General features: G+C 36.3%; 1 protein-coding gene across 5 annotated transcripts in view; it reads right to left on the reverse strand.

Moving 5' to 3' along the window:
* LAMA2 (laminin subunit alpha 2) overlaps positions 1-18,083 on the reverse strand; it is a 363,498-nt gene that overhangs the window by 50,167 nt on the left and 295,248 nt on the right. For all 5 annotated transcript variants that reach the window (XM_027691351.1, XM_027691382.1, XM_027691393.1 and 2 more), the window contains 3 exons: positions 13,782-13,884; positions 5,341-5,457; positions 857-1,039 (listed from right to left, as the gene is read on the reverse strand). In XM_027691351.1, coding sequence (XP_027547152.1) covers positions 857-1,039; positions 5,341-5,457; positions 13,782-13,884 — 403 coding nt within the window. The remainder of the gene's footprint in view (positions 1-856; positions 1,040-5,340; positions 5,458-13,781; positions 13,885-18,083) is intronic.

An 18,083-nucleotide genomic window follows, 5' to 3' on the forward strand; every position in this document is an offset into this window, starting at 1 on the left:
GGAGATTGTACAGCATCAATTGGAAGAGGATATTTGTCCATAGAGTGAGAATGAAAACCTCCTAAATTGTATGTTTTTAGGTGCCCAGCTTCATCAAGCTGACAACAAGCTGGGAGCCCAGGGTAGCTAAGAAATTAGTCAGTCCTTCTGTAACTTTCTAAAGACACTCTGGTTTTGTGGTCAGCCCTGATTATATATTCTGTAGGATAGGGTCTAACAATCTACCATAAAATGTGTTGTAATTTAGAATTAATCTGTTATCCGTAATAACCAAAGTGAAAAGGATAAAGCAATTGTCACATTTGATAACAGAAACCATGGTGGGGAAAAAAAAAAGCAGACAAAAGCCCATTCCCAGAATCTCTTTTCTTTCGTTCTTCTTAAGCATCTTCAGTGTTCTACCAAAAATAGTAAAGTATAAGAAAGAAGTCATGCATTTCTCCAAGGACTGATTATCTGATTGACTGAAGACAGGTACAGTGTGGGCTATTTTGCTTGAATCAGGTGGTGAATTGCTAGTTAGAATCTTTGATTATTCACCTCCTAAATACTTTAAAAAGTAGTCAGTGGAACAAATCTATCCATTACATTTTCATCGTGCTGACATGAGCTTTTCTTTCAACTACTAGCATTAAGATTTAAAATTATTTTCACAGAATCACAGAATTGTTAGAGTTTTTCCCTTTTCATATATAAGAAGTCCAGAAAATAGAAGTGATAGAGATTCCTTTTATCCCAGCATACTGTAGAATGCTATATAAGTGCAATTCTGGAGTGTCTCTGTTTCATTTTGAGATATGAAATGAAAACCACAAACTGAAAAAATCAACCACCAAACAACCCAAAAAGATCTTACTGTTCTTGATAGGATCCTTCACAACAGCATTCGTTTTGGCCACATCATCTGTAAGTTTACTGTAGTTGTTTTTCAAGCCCAGAAGATTCTGATTGAGGTCTTTAATTTGGGCCAGGATGTCATTTGCAGTACTGTTGGCTTGTCTTGCTTTGTCCTTGGCTGCCTGTACCTTTATAGCTGTATCTGTAGGTAGAAAAGGATAATGAAATGATAAGTACAGAAGTTTCTTCCACACATCTTAAGAATAAACTTGGGTAAAAGTTCTACTGTGTTATGTATTTAAACACAGTTAAACTGTGTTATATAGTTCTTTGAGACTTTCTATTTCACACATAATAAGACATGATTACTTGTAAGTTTCGACTGCAGAATCTGGCCCTTTATGTCTTTTTTGGGACATCAAATGCATGTGAAGAACAAAAAAGGCTCCAGACCCATTTGTATGCAAAGGAAAAATAATTTTCAGCAAGTAAAATTGTATGCAATTTTTGTTGTTGCTGTTGACTCACTGGTTAACCTCTGATCAAGAGTCAGATATAATATCTGATATTTAGAAATAGGAGTTTCAATCTTCTGATGTACAGAATACAGAAAGCTAACTCCGTGACAAATATTTTTTTGAATCAGGGGACCAAGGATCCATTGCCCTAGTTAATCACATACATCCATAGACATCATGGGTGACCTTGAGCAAAGCAATTAGTCTAATACTGCCCCACCTCTCTGCCTGAAAAATGGAAACCAATGTTCTGTCTTTGGGGTGAAAACATTCAAGTTGAATGGTTTTGATTCTGCCATTGATAAATGATAAAACAGACAGCTAGATATTCAACTAGGTACTTATTCAGATCCCATGTAAATTGGATTGCTTTAAAACTTATCATGCAGCTCAGGTGCTGTTGTCAGGCTGGGAATACTGCACATGATGAGCCAGTAGCACAGATTGTGTTTGGCTAGGGAGCACAGATTTTCTAAATTCCCATAGACGTGAGGAAGTGAGCAGGCAGAAAATGTGGTGGACACTCCAGCTTGCAAGGGAACTGATGTGAACTCCCACTCTATTACCACACCACAGTGGAGTCATGGAACTTGCAGGAACCTGTTTTGCCACGTGCTTTCTGTGAAACTGTTCTTGGTGGTGCTTTCCATTATGCTTTCCAAGGTATTCTCTTGTTCCTTAGTCATATAAAAATTTCAGTGTGCAGCTCAGAAGTTTGGACAACTCTGAAACAACCATGTACAGATAGTGCCACTTATATTGACTTGGGCTTCCTGTGGTAGTCTGTGAAGTCAACATTGTATTGAAGTAGTGGGGAAGGCACAGGATGTTGTGATTTCACTCAATTTCTAAGAGAGCTGATAAGAGTTAGTTTATACAAACATTTGCTTGAAACAGATTGCACATTTCCGATTCTGTGACTGTTGAAGACATGGGAAACACAGATATTTTCTCCATTTCAATGGATCAACAGCATAGGTTTCCAGATGGTCTCCTAGGCAGGTGATTCTCCTTCTGTGGAACATCTGATGTGATCAAGCCTATGGCCTGGGGACCATGTAATGCTTCTGTATGCTATAGAGAATTGGTGGGTTTGTCCTGCATGCTGGACAGTTATTTGAACCTTATTACTTTTTTTGAGTAAAGATATTATACCTGCGCTCCAAACAACTTAACCCTTATTTCTGAAGTTTTGGCTCTGAAAATCCCCCCAAATACAATAGCACCTAAGAAATACAACCGAATTTTTCATAAACCATTGTCATTGTCAGTCCTGCCAAGCGAAAGAAAAGAGAGTTCTGATTGTCTCTTCTCACTTCCTTTTTTCAGTATATTTAAGTAATTCCTTCTAGTATCACTATTAGAGGTCATACACCTTTCTCGCTGACTGAAAGTTAGAATTACTGTGTCACTTCCCCCATTGGTGACACAAACTGTTTTCAACCACACTTTAAATTATGCCATCTCTGCACGTTGGTCCTTGTCCCACATGCGATCTGCCTGCCTAACTCATTCTGAATCTTTCGGCTTTTATTGGACTATTAGTATAATATGGAAACAAGAATTATCAGTTTAAGCTGTTCTCTGCTTTCTTGAATCCTTGAACAAGATATATCACAGGGTCATTTCTTCTCCCTTCCTCATTGATTATTGTCCTGTTGGACAACTAATTTACTGCATTTTTTTATCCATGCCATTTATTTGCTCTGAATTTCATTCTTAATATACATCAGCTTGTTTTGATGAGTGTCCTTGTCCCAAGAACAGGCACCCTGTAACTCTAATCTGCCAAGAGTTTAATGCATTGCTAATGATTGCATATTTCATACTTATTTTACATGTTCCATATTTAGTAATCTGCGTCCTAAGGTTAACAGGCTTAGACATCCATTTTGTTTGACTGAGACATCTATCTGTGCACAAGAAGACAAACACTCATGTCAATATCTGTGACCAAAACCCAAGAAATGGTATAGTATGAGGACAAAATATTAAACAATTTATTTTATGAATGACTGATTCCAAAGATTACTAAATCCAAATCAAAACTTTTCAGTTAGTTGGAATCTTAAAGCCACAAAAATGTACAACACGAACAGTAAATTGTTTTTCATGCCAAGGTTTTACTTGCAGTCTGAACCTTCCAGACCGTCAGAAACCAGACAGAATATAGATTTTCCTTAGACACTTTCCTTAAGGCATAACTTCAGTTTATAAAGTATTCCTTGGAGAGAAAAGTCATAGCAGAATACATTGATTAAAATCTTTTTATTTTCTAAAACATTCATTTTATCATTCACTGTCCATTATAATGAAACTGCTGTAACTCCCTGTCTCTTGCTATCACAACACAATGTAGCTAACATCCCAGGACTTTGGGATTTTAATGAATATTACATTTTTTTTGAAAAAAATGTCTATATGGAATGAAAAATGTGCATATGTGAGAGACTGAAATATTACAGGTTAATGACTCAAAAAATTGGGCACTGGCAAAAGCAGCAGGTGCTTTGCTGAGACCAGATTTGCAGCCTGCAAATGAAGGGAAGGAGGATGGTTTTTGAGTGCCTGGGGTGAAACCTCTGACTTGCATAAGAACAGCCCATGTGCAGTGGGGGTGCACATCCATCATTGGAAGATCACCACAACAAACTGATCTTTGTTTAGCAAGAAGCTGTTTCTTGTGCCAGATAAGGGAAAAGGCCAATAAGAGGCGGATCCCTCAAGACAGGATAATGTTTTTTATCATGCCAACATCCTCCTTACACAGGCAAAGACGTAAAACTCCCCCTCCCCAGGTATGTATCAGGACATTCACATGCAGGCCTGAAGGTACTGATAAGGCATAACTGGCTCAGCTATGCTGGCTTGAGAGGGCAGTTGTCATATCGTAAACCATCAAAAGACCCCAGACTCATTTCTGGGGCCTTCCACCAGAGGACCACACGTGATTCACAGTGTTGCATCAAACACTGTAAAACTCCCCCCTAGGGAGGTACCTGGGTGTTCCCACCTGAAACTGAGTGTATATTAACCCCCGAACTTTATGTTGTGTGGGGCTTCCTTGACCCCAGATGGATCAAGACTGCAACCACCACTTTGGCTAACAGACATCTAAATTGCAAGGACCTAGTCTCTTGCTGGATCCATTGGTGGTGACATCTTTCCTCTCTGCTACCTACTCTTAGCTTTTCTTTATCATCTTTATCTTTATCTTTATCTTTATCTTTATCTTTATCTGTTTGCCTTACTTATTTTCTTCAGTGATATTTTTATACTTTCATATTGTTATATTTCTATAGTTAATAATCAAAAGGATGGCATACCTCCTTTCCATTGCAACCAAATTGTTCTAAAATAGACCTGCCATATATATATATACAAACCCTGGTCACTCAGTCTCAGTTACCCTGGCTTCAGGGGCAGGTTGTAACACAACAGCACTTCAGAGTCCATTGAGGAAAATTTGTTCTAGTTATAAGCATTTTAGAGCTAAAAAAGATATACAACACCAAACAGTGACTGGAAACATTGAGAGTGTGGTAGAAAGGTAAGACAAAATCCAGAAAATTTCACTCTGCTTTTTCTGTAAAGTCAGTAAGTCTTATGCTTCTTTGGTTAAATTACACTGGTGAAATTATAATGGTTCATTAAACAGTAGTTTCATAAAAAGACTTTTTACATATAAACAAAAGACTATTTTTCTCAGAGTGTATACCATATCCTGCTATCATAATTATTTTTCTTCAGAAACCTTCTGCAAACTGTAGAGCATGGTACCTTTTACCATTCAAACCACTACCACGTAACTTTTCTGTTCAGTTTTTTCTCTCACACTGCTCATCTTCATCTTATAACAACAGCCAATGGTTAAAGTAGACATAGTGTGGACACAGGCAAAGATTGATGAGATGGATGTTAAGTGATGGGAAAAGAAACAAAAGAACAGAGATGAGTCAAGTGTTGCAACACTTTTCCAACTTACCATTAGGAATGGCTGACAGCTTTCCTAAGGTTTCATTCAAAGCTCTCAGGAGATTGGAATTCTTCTCATCAGCATCTTTCAGCCTGTTCTGCATGCTGTCCAGATTATCCCCATTTTCTACAAAAAGTCCATATGATACAGAAGCTTTAACTCTTTGATTCCACTCCCCTTTCTTTGCACAAAACTTAAAATGCATGACAACAAGCAAGCCATTTTTCATTAAGATATTATACTGTGTAAATAAGGAAGTCCAGTAGAACTTGTTGTAGTGTTCACTGATCATCTTCTCCCGTTTCTTTAAGTTCCCTAGTTCCACGGTATTTAAACGCTTCAGTTCCCTGTACTGTTGTATATTTATCATAAGTTTTTCTAAGGCATGCAGAGGAAAGAACTACAATCACACATGTTATGATTTAGACAAATTCACATAATGATAGATTCAACAACTGTGATGTTAGTCATAGTTTTGATTCCTAGATTGAGCCTTCTTAAGCTGGTTGTCTAAGTTGAATGAGTTGAATGTAGTGTGAAAGAGGCAAGCATGATTAGGTCAGCTAGCTGTTGCAATTTGGCCACAGCCTAGTTCTCCTGGAATTTCTCAAAGATAACCAGTGTTGACATAATATCTGAGGAGAATACAAGATCACCCTGGCACTGATCATCAATATGAGAAGAGCACACTAACAACAGGTTATTATGAAACAAACATACTAAATTTTTAGGGGAAATGCCTGTCTAGTAAATAACATTCATAGTTAAGAATTTGTTCAAACCGAAGAACCAGTACAAATCAAAGGCACAGGTGTGTCACATTTGGTACATTATGGTTGAAACTGATGTTCTCCTTCACAAGGAAGTTCCTATTCTTCATCAGTTGCTCTGAATAAAAATCATGGAGGGTCTTTTGAACAGCATTCAGCATAGCAACAATTTTTCAAACTCTCAAAAATGAGCTTCCAGCTAAGCTTTATGGCTACTGAAACAGACATTATTCCAAAATTCAGAAGTAAAGTTTGGCATAAAAAATGCTGGTTAATGTTTAAACTACTACAGTACGGGGCATTTTTTATCATTTCTTCCTATCAATACGAAATTATTTGAAACAGGTAATTTCCTGCCTTAAAGGCATATCCTACTCGGAAACTAATTTACCATCACTGAGCTTGACAGCCAGAAGAGGAGAATAATTTGTAGAAAGGGAGTTCAGGATATAAACTACGACTGTGACCTTCAGATATGTGACAGGTTATTGAAAATAAACAACTACTTTTTAGATACTTATCCAAATACATACTAGGATAGGAAAATGTACTGGAGATGAGGTATTATAAGCATATGCTTGCCAAAATAAAAAGCATCTCTTTTTACTAAGGAACAATAATTAGGTGTATCATGGGTATTCCAACCCTGCCAACATCACCAGGGCTGTAACACTTTTGTGAGAGAAAAAACAGTACATTAAAATGAAGGACTGTAGTCCACATTCCAAAATTTCTAGAAAATCTAGTTTCTTAAAACTAGATGTGCAAAAAGCAATTTGTAAAGAGAAAAATCAAACAAAATTTATATAGCCTGTAGGAAATAATTTATTAAATTTTCCAAGGCTATAGCAAGGCTGAAATAGCACATAGAATTTAAATGAGAATTATACTTTTTTTGTTAGATATTTTGAAACGTCATTCAGGAAAAAATCTGTTTGCATTATTTAAATTAAAGCAACATATGGGACTGCAGGAGTGCTTGGAGGTAGGCCTTCACTCCTGCAAAACGTCCTGCAGAGGAACAGGACATTTGTGTGAACTGTAAGAGGTACAGTTAACACTAGAATAACGTTGGGAAGAATCACACACAAATTATGAGATCACTCTTCTCCTCAAAAACACCTTTATTTTTAAATGACAGGTTTTGTCATGACTGCTAAACGAGGCTGCTGGTAATGAGATATTGTTAAACCAGGATAAACTCATGATATTCTGGTCTTGTACGCCCTGAGATTTTATCTGAGTTCATTTCTTGTTAAGTAATAATACTGACAAAACTGTTTTAATTTCCTCTATTTAATTCTGAAATTATGGTTTGCCTGATAATTTCTTGGTGTCTCTGGTGGGATGTTAGTGTTTATAAAGTGTGTCAATATTTCTGAGAAATTTGATTCATTTATGCTCTAACTTTGGAGCATACTTTTAAATTATCTCTTTTTCTCCTCTTTACTCTGCCAGATCCAACATGCTAATTATCCCCCAGTTATATTTCTGAAGAATCATGTTTTCACACTTCTGTTTTCAGCTTTGTAACTATAGCAGCAAACTGGAATTTAATGAGGGAAGTTTCCCTAGAACTCCTGAAATACCTGTTTAATCATTTTTCTTTTAATTCCTCAAATACATTTTAAGTGTATGGCTTTGTTTTTTCTTTTTTAATTACAATAATAAAGCCATAAATAAGTGTTCCTAGGGAGGCTCTTACACAAAGAGAAGTGAGGAGATGCTATGTCCCATGTCAGTTTTTCAAGGAAATTGTTCATTTTGCTCAGTGATATTAAGATGAGGTTTTATTCTGAAGTAACTTCTCATATTGTAATCCAGATGGCCTCTTCACTAAGCACTGAACTAATTTTCTGTATGAATCACAAACTGAACCACTTCACATCAGCTTTCCCCCATCCTTTCAGTATTAGCATTTATGAAAAATGCTGGAGCTACGATTTGAAGGCCTGAGATCCTCCAGTTAATCATCAAAACTAGTCAAAATACAGGCAGCTTTTCCTAAGTTTTTTTCCAAACTACAGAGCTTATCTGACTTGGAAGAGGTTAGTAGGTCTGCACTGTCAAGTATAGGTTGAGGAGTATCCTGAGAAATTTATCTCAATACTGTTTCCATTTGATTAGCTCTGCACAGAGACGGCACAGGATACCAATAAATGCACTGTTTATTGTTCAAATGAGCAAAACTAGTCATGCACTGCTGAAACTAAACTCTTAAGAGTAAGCAGAAACCTGAAGGACTTGGCATGTATGGGCCTTTAAATTTTCTGGGTTGGTTAACATGAACAAAGATTTTCAATTCCTCTTTATATTAAACAGAGAATTACAGGATAAAGCATCATCCCTTTTTCCTCTGAGTGAATAAACTGAAGTGAGCCAAATGAAAAAAAAATACCTGCACACATATATTTCATCTTAAGATGAACTTAAGAATTTAGTTACTTATTGTTTATAGGTAGTGGTCTACTCTTACAAGGCACACGTTTTTACAAGTCTCTGCACATCACATACAAGGTGATACTGGTTAAGGACTGATGATGAGCCACCATCATATTGGAACATATGCGGAAACATATATGTAGAAACATAGTGGAACATAGTGGAAACAGGTATCTTCTGATAGTATGGACCAATGCAGTTTTTCCAGGTGAAACTGCCCAAAAAGACATTACAAGGCTATGCTACCAAATGCATGTACTCCAAAAACAGAATAAAGATGGAAATCTATCGAGTAGCAACACATGCAGCTGTTTTTATTGACTGGAAACAGCACAAATGAACTGACCATTACACACATCTCTGTTATCTTTTTATTACTTCTTCCAAATAGCATTCTTGCTTTCCACAGTCTCATCTGATAAAGAGGAAGATGGGTCACAAGCTGATTTTTTTCCCCTAAACCAAGCAAGACTTGGCATTAGGAACAAACAGGGGAAAGATATGCAACTACAGAAATACAGCTAACGATGTTTAACTTTTTAAGAAGACTGCTTTTAGCACGGACTGCAATAATTCGGTGAATGCAATATGCCAGGTCAGCAGAAATACAAAGCAGAGGAGAACACACAAACAAGGGATCTATCACCTTGTTATGTTGTCTATCAGCTGGAAAATGTTTTAGCTAAAAATATTCACGTGTTGTCAGACAAGACAAGTCCCCCTCCAGTTGTCAATTCTTCAGCAAAAGAAATGACCTGACAGCAATCTCCAGCTGATGAGGAGTTTATGTATCTTACTTTCACTTTTCACTTTTCATTCAGTTTTGACAAAGTCTGTATATAGTCTCAAATCTATGCTGGGGCAAGTATATTTTTAAAACATTAAATTCAAAATTATAAGAAAGAAAAATTGCTCCTGGCAAACTGAAAAATCCCTCAAGGCACAGAGAGAATGCAGCTAGCAGGCAGCAGCCTCACTTGTAGCCAAAATTTCAAAACTCCTTCTTAGTCAGAGTACTACAGAGTACTACATACAGATTTTGCTTCTTTTAATAACCAGGGTTATTCTTTCTAACTCCAAGCCCCACTGAGAGAGAAATTACTAAATCTCCATTTTAATAGCTTCTGTCAGAACATTTGCTTTGTAAGGACTGTTTCAGCAGTCTTTGGTGGTTATATAAAACATTTTCATGATTAACAGTGGTTTTATAACTCAGGTAATTGGCTACAAATCAGGAGAATGTCATAATGTAGGAAGAAAACACTCTCACCTCTATCACAGCCTAGCCTGGAATTTTGGAGCATATATCAGTTGAGTGGCTTATGGGTCTTCATTACTTTAACTAATGTACTACCTGTAGTGCAGACAGAGAAATTTTAAACTAGCAATTACTTCTTTCTACCAAATCTTTATAGAGTACCCATTAGCCATCCTGCACTTCCAACTGAGACTGAACAGGGTGGCTTTATAGGAATTCTAAAAAAATATCTTACTATTCATTTGACACTGAACTCTCACTTTCTATCGTGGGAACAGCAAGACATCCACAAAGGATTAGGTTCATAATACTAATAACATATGTTCTATGTTATTCACAATAATAATAATAATATCATCACTTTGAGCAAAAGCAGAGTAGGGAATAGAAATCTGTCATTGCATTTTATTCTTACACATCCGTATTCTGGGCACGATGTTAACTGATCTCCACGGGTCAAGCTGTGGAGCATGGCCATGTTTTATTAGATGCAAAAAGATGTACTGTTCAAGTTCAGAATGTTTGTCTTTATGAAGCCCTTTAAATCTAAGACATATCAGAGAGCATTAAGAAAGCTCCATCTCATTACCCTTCAGTTTGGGGCCAAGAACATAGACAAAGATCTAATATGTGCATTACAAGCACTGCTGCCTGCTTGCATTAGGTTTGCTTTATGCATCTTTAGACTCTTTAAACTTTTGCTTCTGAATTATGAAACTGTAATCAAATTCTCACTGGTACAATGGGAGAATAACATATGCTTTTCCAAAATTCCATGAAGTAATGCCTGATAGAGGTTGTAATATATCTTGTCTCGGGGTTAAATTGAATGGTCTTGTGAACACGTGGAATTCACATACATCCAAGTACAGACACTATTTTACTTTGTCCTTCAAAACAGGGGACAGTGCTATGTGGTTACTCAATTATACATGCCTGGGAAGCACATGGAGCTATGGACCCCACTTCGTGGTGTCCAGTCTGCTCAGAGGAATGCTGTGGAAGAGAAGAGGCAGCAGGGTAATTTTAGTGTTTTCTATAAACCACCCATGGCAAACTGCAGCAGTTTGCATTCCAGAAAGCACCCCTATTTTTCGTGCTTTAGCCATGTTACTGAAAATGCACACTCGCCTCTTCTCATATTATGTGATTTTCTATAACATATTTCCTGAAATATGTTCATCCAGCCCTAAATCTGTACTGAATCTGGCAGTAGAGAGTTGCAATAAAGAATACCCTAAATATACATACAAGATTTACTAGTAACTCAGACACATTTTTTTTCTCAGATCTGCTACAAGAAAATAATGATGTTTTTCACTTTCAAACACTGTATGACAGTGAAATGCAATTAATGACCTTATGAAACATTATGTTTACTTGTTCTGCAGTTGGAAATCCTAGAGCTGCCAAAACTAAATGCAAGTGTAGTAATAGCCAAAAGCTATATGGATCTCATCCCTTATGCTGGATGTTCTTCTTAATGTATCTCCCAGCAGGTCAAGGAAAATTTTGTATGTAAAAACCTGAAAAACAGGCTCTATTATAAAAATCTGTCTTGTTTCTAATAAAAAAGTATTTTAACTAAGCTAAAAGGACAGGGAAGCTTCAGGCATCATCTCTGTGACAAGTTTAAAACCCAACCTTGAATATCTACTGTATGCAATTTTTCTAGTTCTGATGCACGGAAAAAAACACCAAAATATCCCCCCAAAACCCAGTTTGATTTTCAGATCCCATGATGAGCAAAAAATATCATATCATAGCTACTTTTTTTTTCCTCATATTTATTTCTTCCAAGTCCTAAATCTGCTTTCTCACATGGGTTTTCAAGTGCTATGCTTTTTCCTTGTGTCCTTGTGGTTAATTGCAGGTTAACCCTATTATAGTTTCAGCCAATTGAATCAGAGTATACTATCTAGTATAAAAGATTTCTTCAAAAACTATAGTGACTGGACATAAGCTTCTCCAAATATACACACACCAAAATTTCAAATTACTAAAGGGAGAGGATTGCAGTGAACTAACTTGAAATAAACCACAGAATTATCAACTTGAACTTATTTTGTCTGGACTCAGTATTCAGATGAAAGACTTTCAAAGAATTTTATGGCGGACTCAGTTAACTGATTCTCCTCTCAGACTTTACTACATCAGTGGTACAAACATTGTATGCTCCTAAATTGCTTTCTATGTTACATGTAAAAAACAAAGTAATTAAAGCAGTAATATTTAACATTTTTCACAAAGGCAGATGTGAGAAACTTGATGTTGGCCTACTTGAAAGTGGATGATTGTATCATACTTATTTCCCCTCAGGTTTAATCAAAATTATTTTTTTTTCTAATTCTTTCCTAAGAGTGCTGTGGAGAAAGAAGTATTGAGTACTATTAAACAGATTCTTCATTAGTGCTACAATAGGTATTTTCTTAGAGGACCTATAAAATAATCTGTCTGGATAAAGACCCAAGGAATAAACTGCTTTTGGTTGCAATGATCAGAAGATCATCGAATCATAGGCTCTGAACAAATGGTTGTCCAAAGATCGTTTTTCTCCTTCTGATCAACAGTCATTCCTCACTGATGTTCATCTAAGCTGTTTTCAGAGATTTTCAAAGGTTGTATCTCCCTAATCTTCCCAGTAATCAATTCCAGTACTTCTGTATTTTAATTACAATGAAGACTTTTCTAATATGTGATCTGTATCAGTGCATTTGAGATATGTTAGTCTAAACTTCTTTGGAAAAACCTTGACATAACTGAAGGATATTAAATCCCTTTGATTATTTGTCTTTCAGTCTTTAAATATACATTATTTCAATCTTTCTCCTCATCCCTCTTCTGCTAGATCACCAATTAGTCTTCATGATGTCTTCAGGATGCTGCAAACCACCTCAACCCTCATGAAGTTCAGTGCCCAAGACTGTAGCCAGTAACTCAAGCACTAGAAGCCCTGAACAGATTGGAAGGATTGTTTCATGTGTTTTGGAAAGTGTGCACCTATTTGTGCATTCCTCTGTGACATCTGCCTTTTCCACCCCCACCCAACATGTGATCCATGCTTCTCTTTAGTCTTGCACTAGAGAAGTGCTACCCAGACAACTGCTCACCATTCTTCATTTCTGCAGCTGATTATTCACGTACACATGTAAGCCCTTGTACGTGTCCATACTGACTACTGTCCTACCTTCTCACACTATGGCATTCACCAGCAATACTCTCATTTATTGATGTGAAAATATTAAGGACATTATATGCACAGTCTGACCTGAATTACCAGCTTTTACATCTCACTGAACATCACGGTTCAAAAACTTATTTTTTTTTCCCCAGTGGAAAATATTGAAGAGAAATGAAAGATGCTTTATTTTTCACCAGGAAGCTGAAGTATTCGGTTTGGAATTTACAAACCTTATGACTTAACCTGCATTTAGACATGTATTGATGCTTTAGGAACAAAGAAATCATTTTGTGTGTGTGAAATTTTACCTCTAGAGACATGGGTTTAATCTCTTTTTCTTTTTCTTTTTTAAGAAAATGCTTAGCAATTCTTATCCACTAGTCTGTTTGGCAAACAGCTTCATTTGACCTCCCCATGCTTCCATTTTCAGAAAAAAACCCCATAGACGTCCTCAAGAGACGTGGTATCATCTCTGACGAGCAATGCAAACTCTGTTTTGTATTGACAAGTATAAAAGTTTAATACTGGGTTCCTTTAGCAAGAGAAGACCAAAGTTTCATCCTCCTCAGCCTTCCTGTCCAAGAAAATGGATAGAGGGAACAAGCATTCCTGCATAATGCTTGGACACAGAACAGGAGAATCTTTTTCATGGATACATTGTTCAATTTCAAATCAGATAATGAATTATACTTTTTTCCTCCTGATCTGGCTTCTTCATACTGAAAGCATAGCACTTTCACGTTTTGTTGTTTTTTTTTTTTTCTATTTAATAGGTCTGAATGTCATATACTGCATTTACCTTTAACATCATTGTCTAACATCTTGGCTTCATTAAGGACCCTGAAGCTTTTCTGAAGAGAGCTCCTGGCGCCATCTTTCAATGATCCTTGAGGACTAGATGTCTGTAGACAAACAAGCAGTGTTAAACATACAAGGAAGTCTGAAGTCATAAAAGAAGTATGAATATGATCTAAGTGAAGAGTCACCTAAATGATAAATGTGTGCTCTGAATTACATCCCATTGCCATTATATTGGTCTACAAGAGCAAAAAATAAAAAAAATTCTCTAATTTTTTTTTTTTTTTAATGGGAAGCCAGATCCCCTTTGGGGACTTTAATACTGTAAACATTGTCTCTTTTTATTAAAGAAAAAGATTTGACTCTAAGAGCAAAACTTTGTCCAAAACAAACAAACAAAACATATTTCAAATTAAATATGTATTTATCCTTCCAGCTATGGACAGAACACCATGCAATATAGTATTTCTCCCTAACTGCAGCTTGAGCAACTTTAGAAGCCAGACTGGATCTGATGATTCTAACACTGACAATGGAGATTCATTTGTGGTTAAATTAAAGAATTATAATTGCTAGGTCAGTAAAAAAATAAGAAATAGAGTTTTAAAAGAAGGGCAGACTGCACTTAATCTGAAAGAGTTTTATTAGTAAGTAACCACTCTTCATCATATCGTGCTACTTAAAGATCTTTCTTTTGAAAAACATCCATCTCTACCTTCTGTGCAGAGACTGATCAATAGATGGAATGATTTTTCTAAATTAGATTAGTGTTTTCAGTTGGTAGGAAATGCTCTAGCTTCTGAACCACTTACTGCTCAGTTTGTAAGACTGAACTCAGGTCATACATAATACTGAATACATTTCTTTGAGAATACTCCTGACAGCCAGATAACATTCTATATTAGTCATGGGTCATAGCCTTGCAACTAGTATGTAATTAAGAAGCAGCTACTTTTCATTTTCCAGGGCAGATACATATACTCAAAAATTAACTGTGTGTCAATTAAATGACACAATTATTATTGCTATTCATTATTTATACGAGTAAGCCCAGAGGTGACATTCCACATACTCCTGAATCTCTGCTGGTTTTCAACGAAACTGTAAAAACCATATATTGAACTTGCCATTTCTTTTTCTTTTAAAAATCTTAGAGAATGCTTTGGATGCTTTCAAAATTCAGAACCAAGGTTTTTGCTATGCAATATCTCATGGTATATGTTGCCATGTCACAGGGATGTATAGCTATTAAAGATTCTTTGTATTCGTAGGGAATGTAAATGTATGCGTTTATGTGATTTTAAGAACTAAGGCACACATGACTGCCCTTTTCCAAGCTCATCTGAAATGAGCTGTGTACACAAAATTCCTTTGTACACAAATTCCCGTGAATACAAATTCCTTTCAACATCAACAGAAACGTATAAATTCAAAAGATGAACAAAATTAATTTATTCTAGATTTTCTTTATCACATAATAACAAGTAGCACTGGTAAAAGAAAAATACATAAAGCCCCAGGAAAAAAATCCAAAAAACTACCCAATCAAGTAAAATGCTGCTCTTGAAGGAAGAACGTTTGGCCAGATTTTGTGGCAGATGCACTTGTCAAATCAGATAATACTTTCATATTTCTTTTCCCATTAGCAACAGAATCCAGGGTATGATCACTTTGGGACCACAGACTTCAAAAACAAGGATTGTTATTATTATTCCATGACTAGGCATGGTTGACTGGCTGTTGACGCAGTTTATAGTCAATAAAATGAAACTGGAAGGCCAAATTTACAATGCAAAACCAAAAAGTTCATCAAATCAGGAACAATAATTGGGCGTGTGCTGACAATTAGTCAGAAGCAGATTTCAGCATAAAACCCTTTCAGATATAAAAAAACTTGTACTGATTAAAAGCTTTATTTTATAATTTTTTAAAAGTCATTCTGAAAGTAAGGATTAATCAAGATATCTGACAGAAAACATACTTTTTTTTACTAGTTTTTCTTGTGGCTCATGAGATGTCAAGTTATGAAGTAGTCAATAATTAGAAAAACAAACATTTTATGCCTTTGTGTGAGGTGAGTTTGTGGGCTTCTGGCAAGCCTGGGGCATGGTGAACCCCTTAATGATTTAGTAGGATTTACAGCCAAGAATCTCTGATATTATTTTCTAAATTGAGACACTTTAAAAAAAAGAATAATAAAAAAATATTATTATTCAAAATAAATTAGAAAATTGCAGGGTCTTGGGAATCTAATTTGTTCTTCTGTCTCTTCCAGAGTGGCCATAACTTGCGGATAGTACCTTCCTCCACTGTGCCTTTCTTCATGGCTTCTACCCTCCTCATGCAAACTCTGTGCAGCTTGAATACCTGCAGCATCTTGTGGCAGGAGTGAGACCTCATTATGTGTTCATACACTCCAGTCTCAATCATGGTTTAGAGGCATAAATGCAGTGGGACAGTTTTGAGGATCACATACAATTTACACAGGCACTAGATGTTTTATAGAGCTAAGTGCTAATTCACATCAGTTAAAAATAGTTCCGTGTTATTCTTAAATTATTTTCTTTTCACATACACTTATATCGTGAAGTTTTCACCTAGCAAGAGTTAGGGTTACTCTCGTTTTTACCAGTCCTGAAGATAGCTGAGCATTCTGAGGTACCAAAAATGTTATGAAGGGTTTGTACCTCAGGACATCCTCACAGGGATGTCCAGGCAGCTTTATGCCATTACAATGTAAGAAAGAAAGTCAAAAGCAAAGAAGGAAGTAGGACCTTAAACATTTAATGTGTCCCCTGTGGTTTCAGTTACTCTTCTGTAAGTCCTCTCCAAAAAGCCTGAGAATAATCACACGTTTTCAAGATATATGGTAAAACTATGATTCTGATCTGTGAGGTACAAGCAGAATCTATTAACGTGACTCTTTTCTAGTCATTTACTGCCTTAGCTAATGGGATGCTGAAACTGCTTGAATGCTAGAGATTCCTCATTTGTGATGAATTTATTTTGCTTTTGAAGAGGAGAACATATCCATCATAAACAGCTCAGGAGGAATTTTTCTGTCATATTTTTAATACATTTTTTCCCAGTCATTTATCAGGCTTTCTGTAATCATGATGGATTTTAAGCATCTTCTGTTCTTGCTTTCAGCAACATTAGCTTAATTTGAAAAAGAGGTAATTTTCATTACAAACCAAAACAAAAAAAAATCCTTGAGATATCACTTAGCTTCTTGTAAATCATTTGCTCCAGTGATGTACAGGGTAGAACCTAAAACTGAAACCTGTCTCGACCATCTCTACTTTATACACCAGCTTGTTACTGTTGGGAAACCTTCCTTCCCCTGACCTAACATTGTAACTGGTGAACGGGTGCATGTGAGCTACAGCACTTTTCTCCATTATCTCCTAGCTTCTGGAGCTCAGAGTCTTTTACAGAAGACAGGCGTCCACAACGGCTCTCATAAAGAAGAGAACATGGCTCCATCTTTCAAAAGGAGGGGAAAGACATCATCTCTGTCTTCTATGCAGTGTCCTCATGAGGATCTTCTCAGAAAGTTGGGGACACAGTTTCTAGGGGCTTATCAATCTGAGGGAGACTGTTTGAACCACTGTGCTCCAGACATCCTTGAGTGAGGGTACATTCCTTCTCTTGTGCTGAAGCTCAGCTAAAAGTTCCTTGGGACTACCAGTTAAACTCTTCACTTAGGATGAGCAAACATTCAACAGTATTTAAATAAAAACAAGAAAATAGAACAGCAAAATGATGTCTGTAGTTCACAACTGGTATACTTTTTAAATCTGGCTCGAAATCCTCACATGATCATTTAAAAAATAATGGCTAAATCTATCTTGCTTTGCAGCAGTTTGATGGTAAACCACTGATGACCTCTACTCTATATCAAGTTAATTACATTTAAAAGGCGTCAGCTGCCTCAATTTTCTTCCTCATCAAGTAGATCCCCACTATATATATATACAACTCATAACAAAAAGCAAGCTCCCTTTAATGAATACATGCAATGGAGATGCTGAAAACATCACCTTAATATCTTAGTCTCCTTCCTTGCTACTCATTTGCCTCTACTTACATGATATTGTTCATCTTGACCTCCATCACTTTTAAATGTTTCAATTGTTATTCTGTCTATGGTATAATCACTCAGTTCACCATCTGATATATACACTTTTGTCATCATCCTGTAATTGCTTGCTTTGTTTCTTTACTGCTCTATGCATCTCTTTTTTTCCTATTCAGTCCCTGAAACAGTTGCCTGCCTCACTCACTCCAAAGGAGCAAAAGA

Source organism: Neopelma chrysocephalum, unplaced genomic scaffold, assembly GCF_003984885.1.
Source record: "Neopelma chrysocephalum unplaced genomic scaffold, ASM398488v2 Primary Assembly neopelma1_23, whole genome shotgun sequence".
NCBI lineage: Eukaryota > Metazoa > Chordata > Aves > Passeriformes > Pipridae > Neopelma > Neopelma chrysocephalum.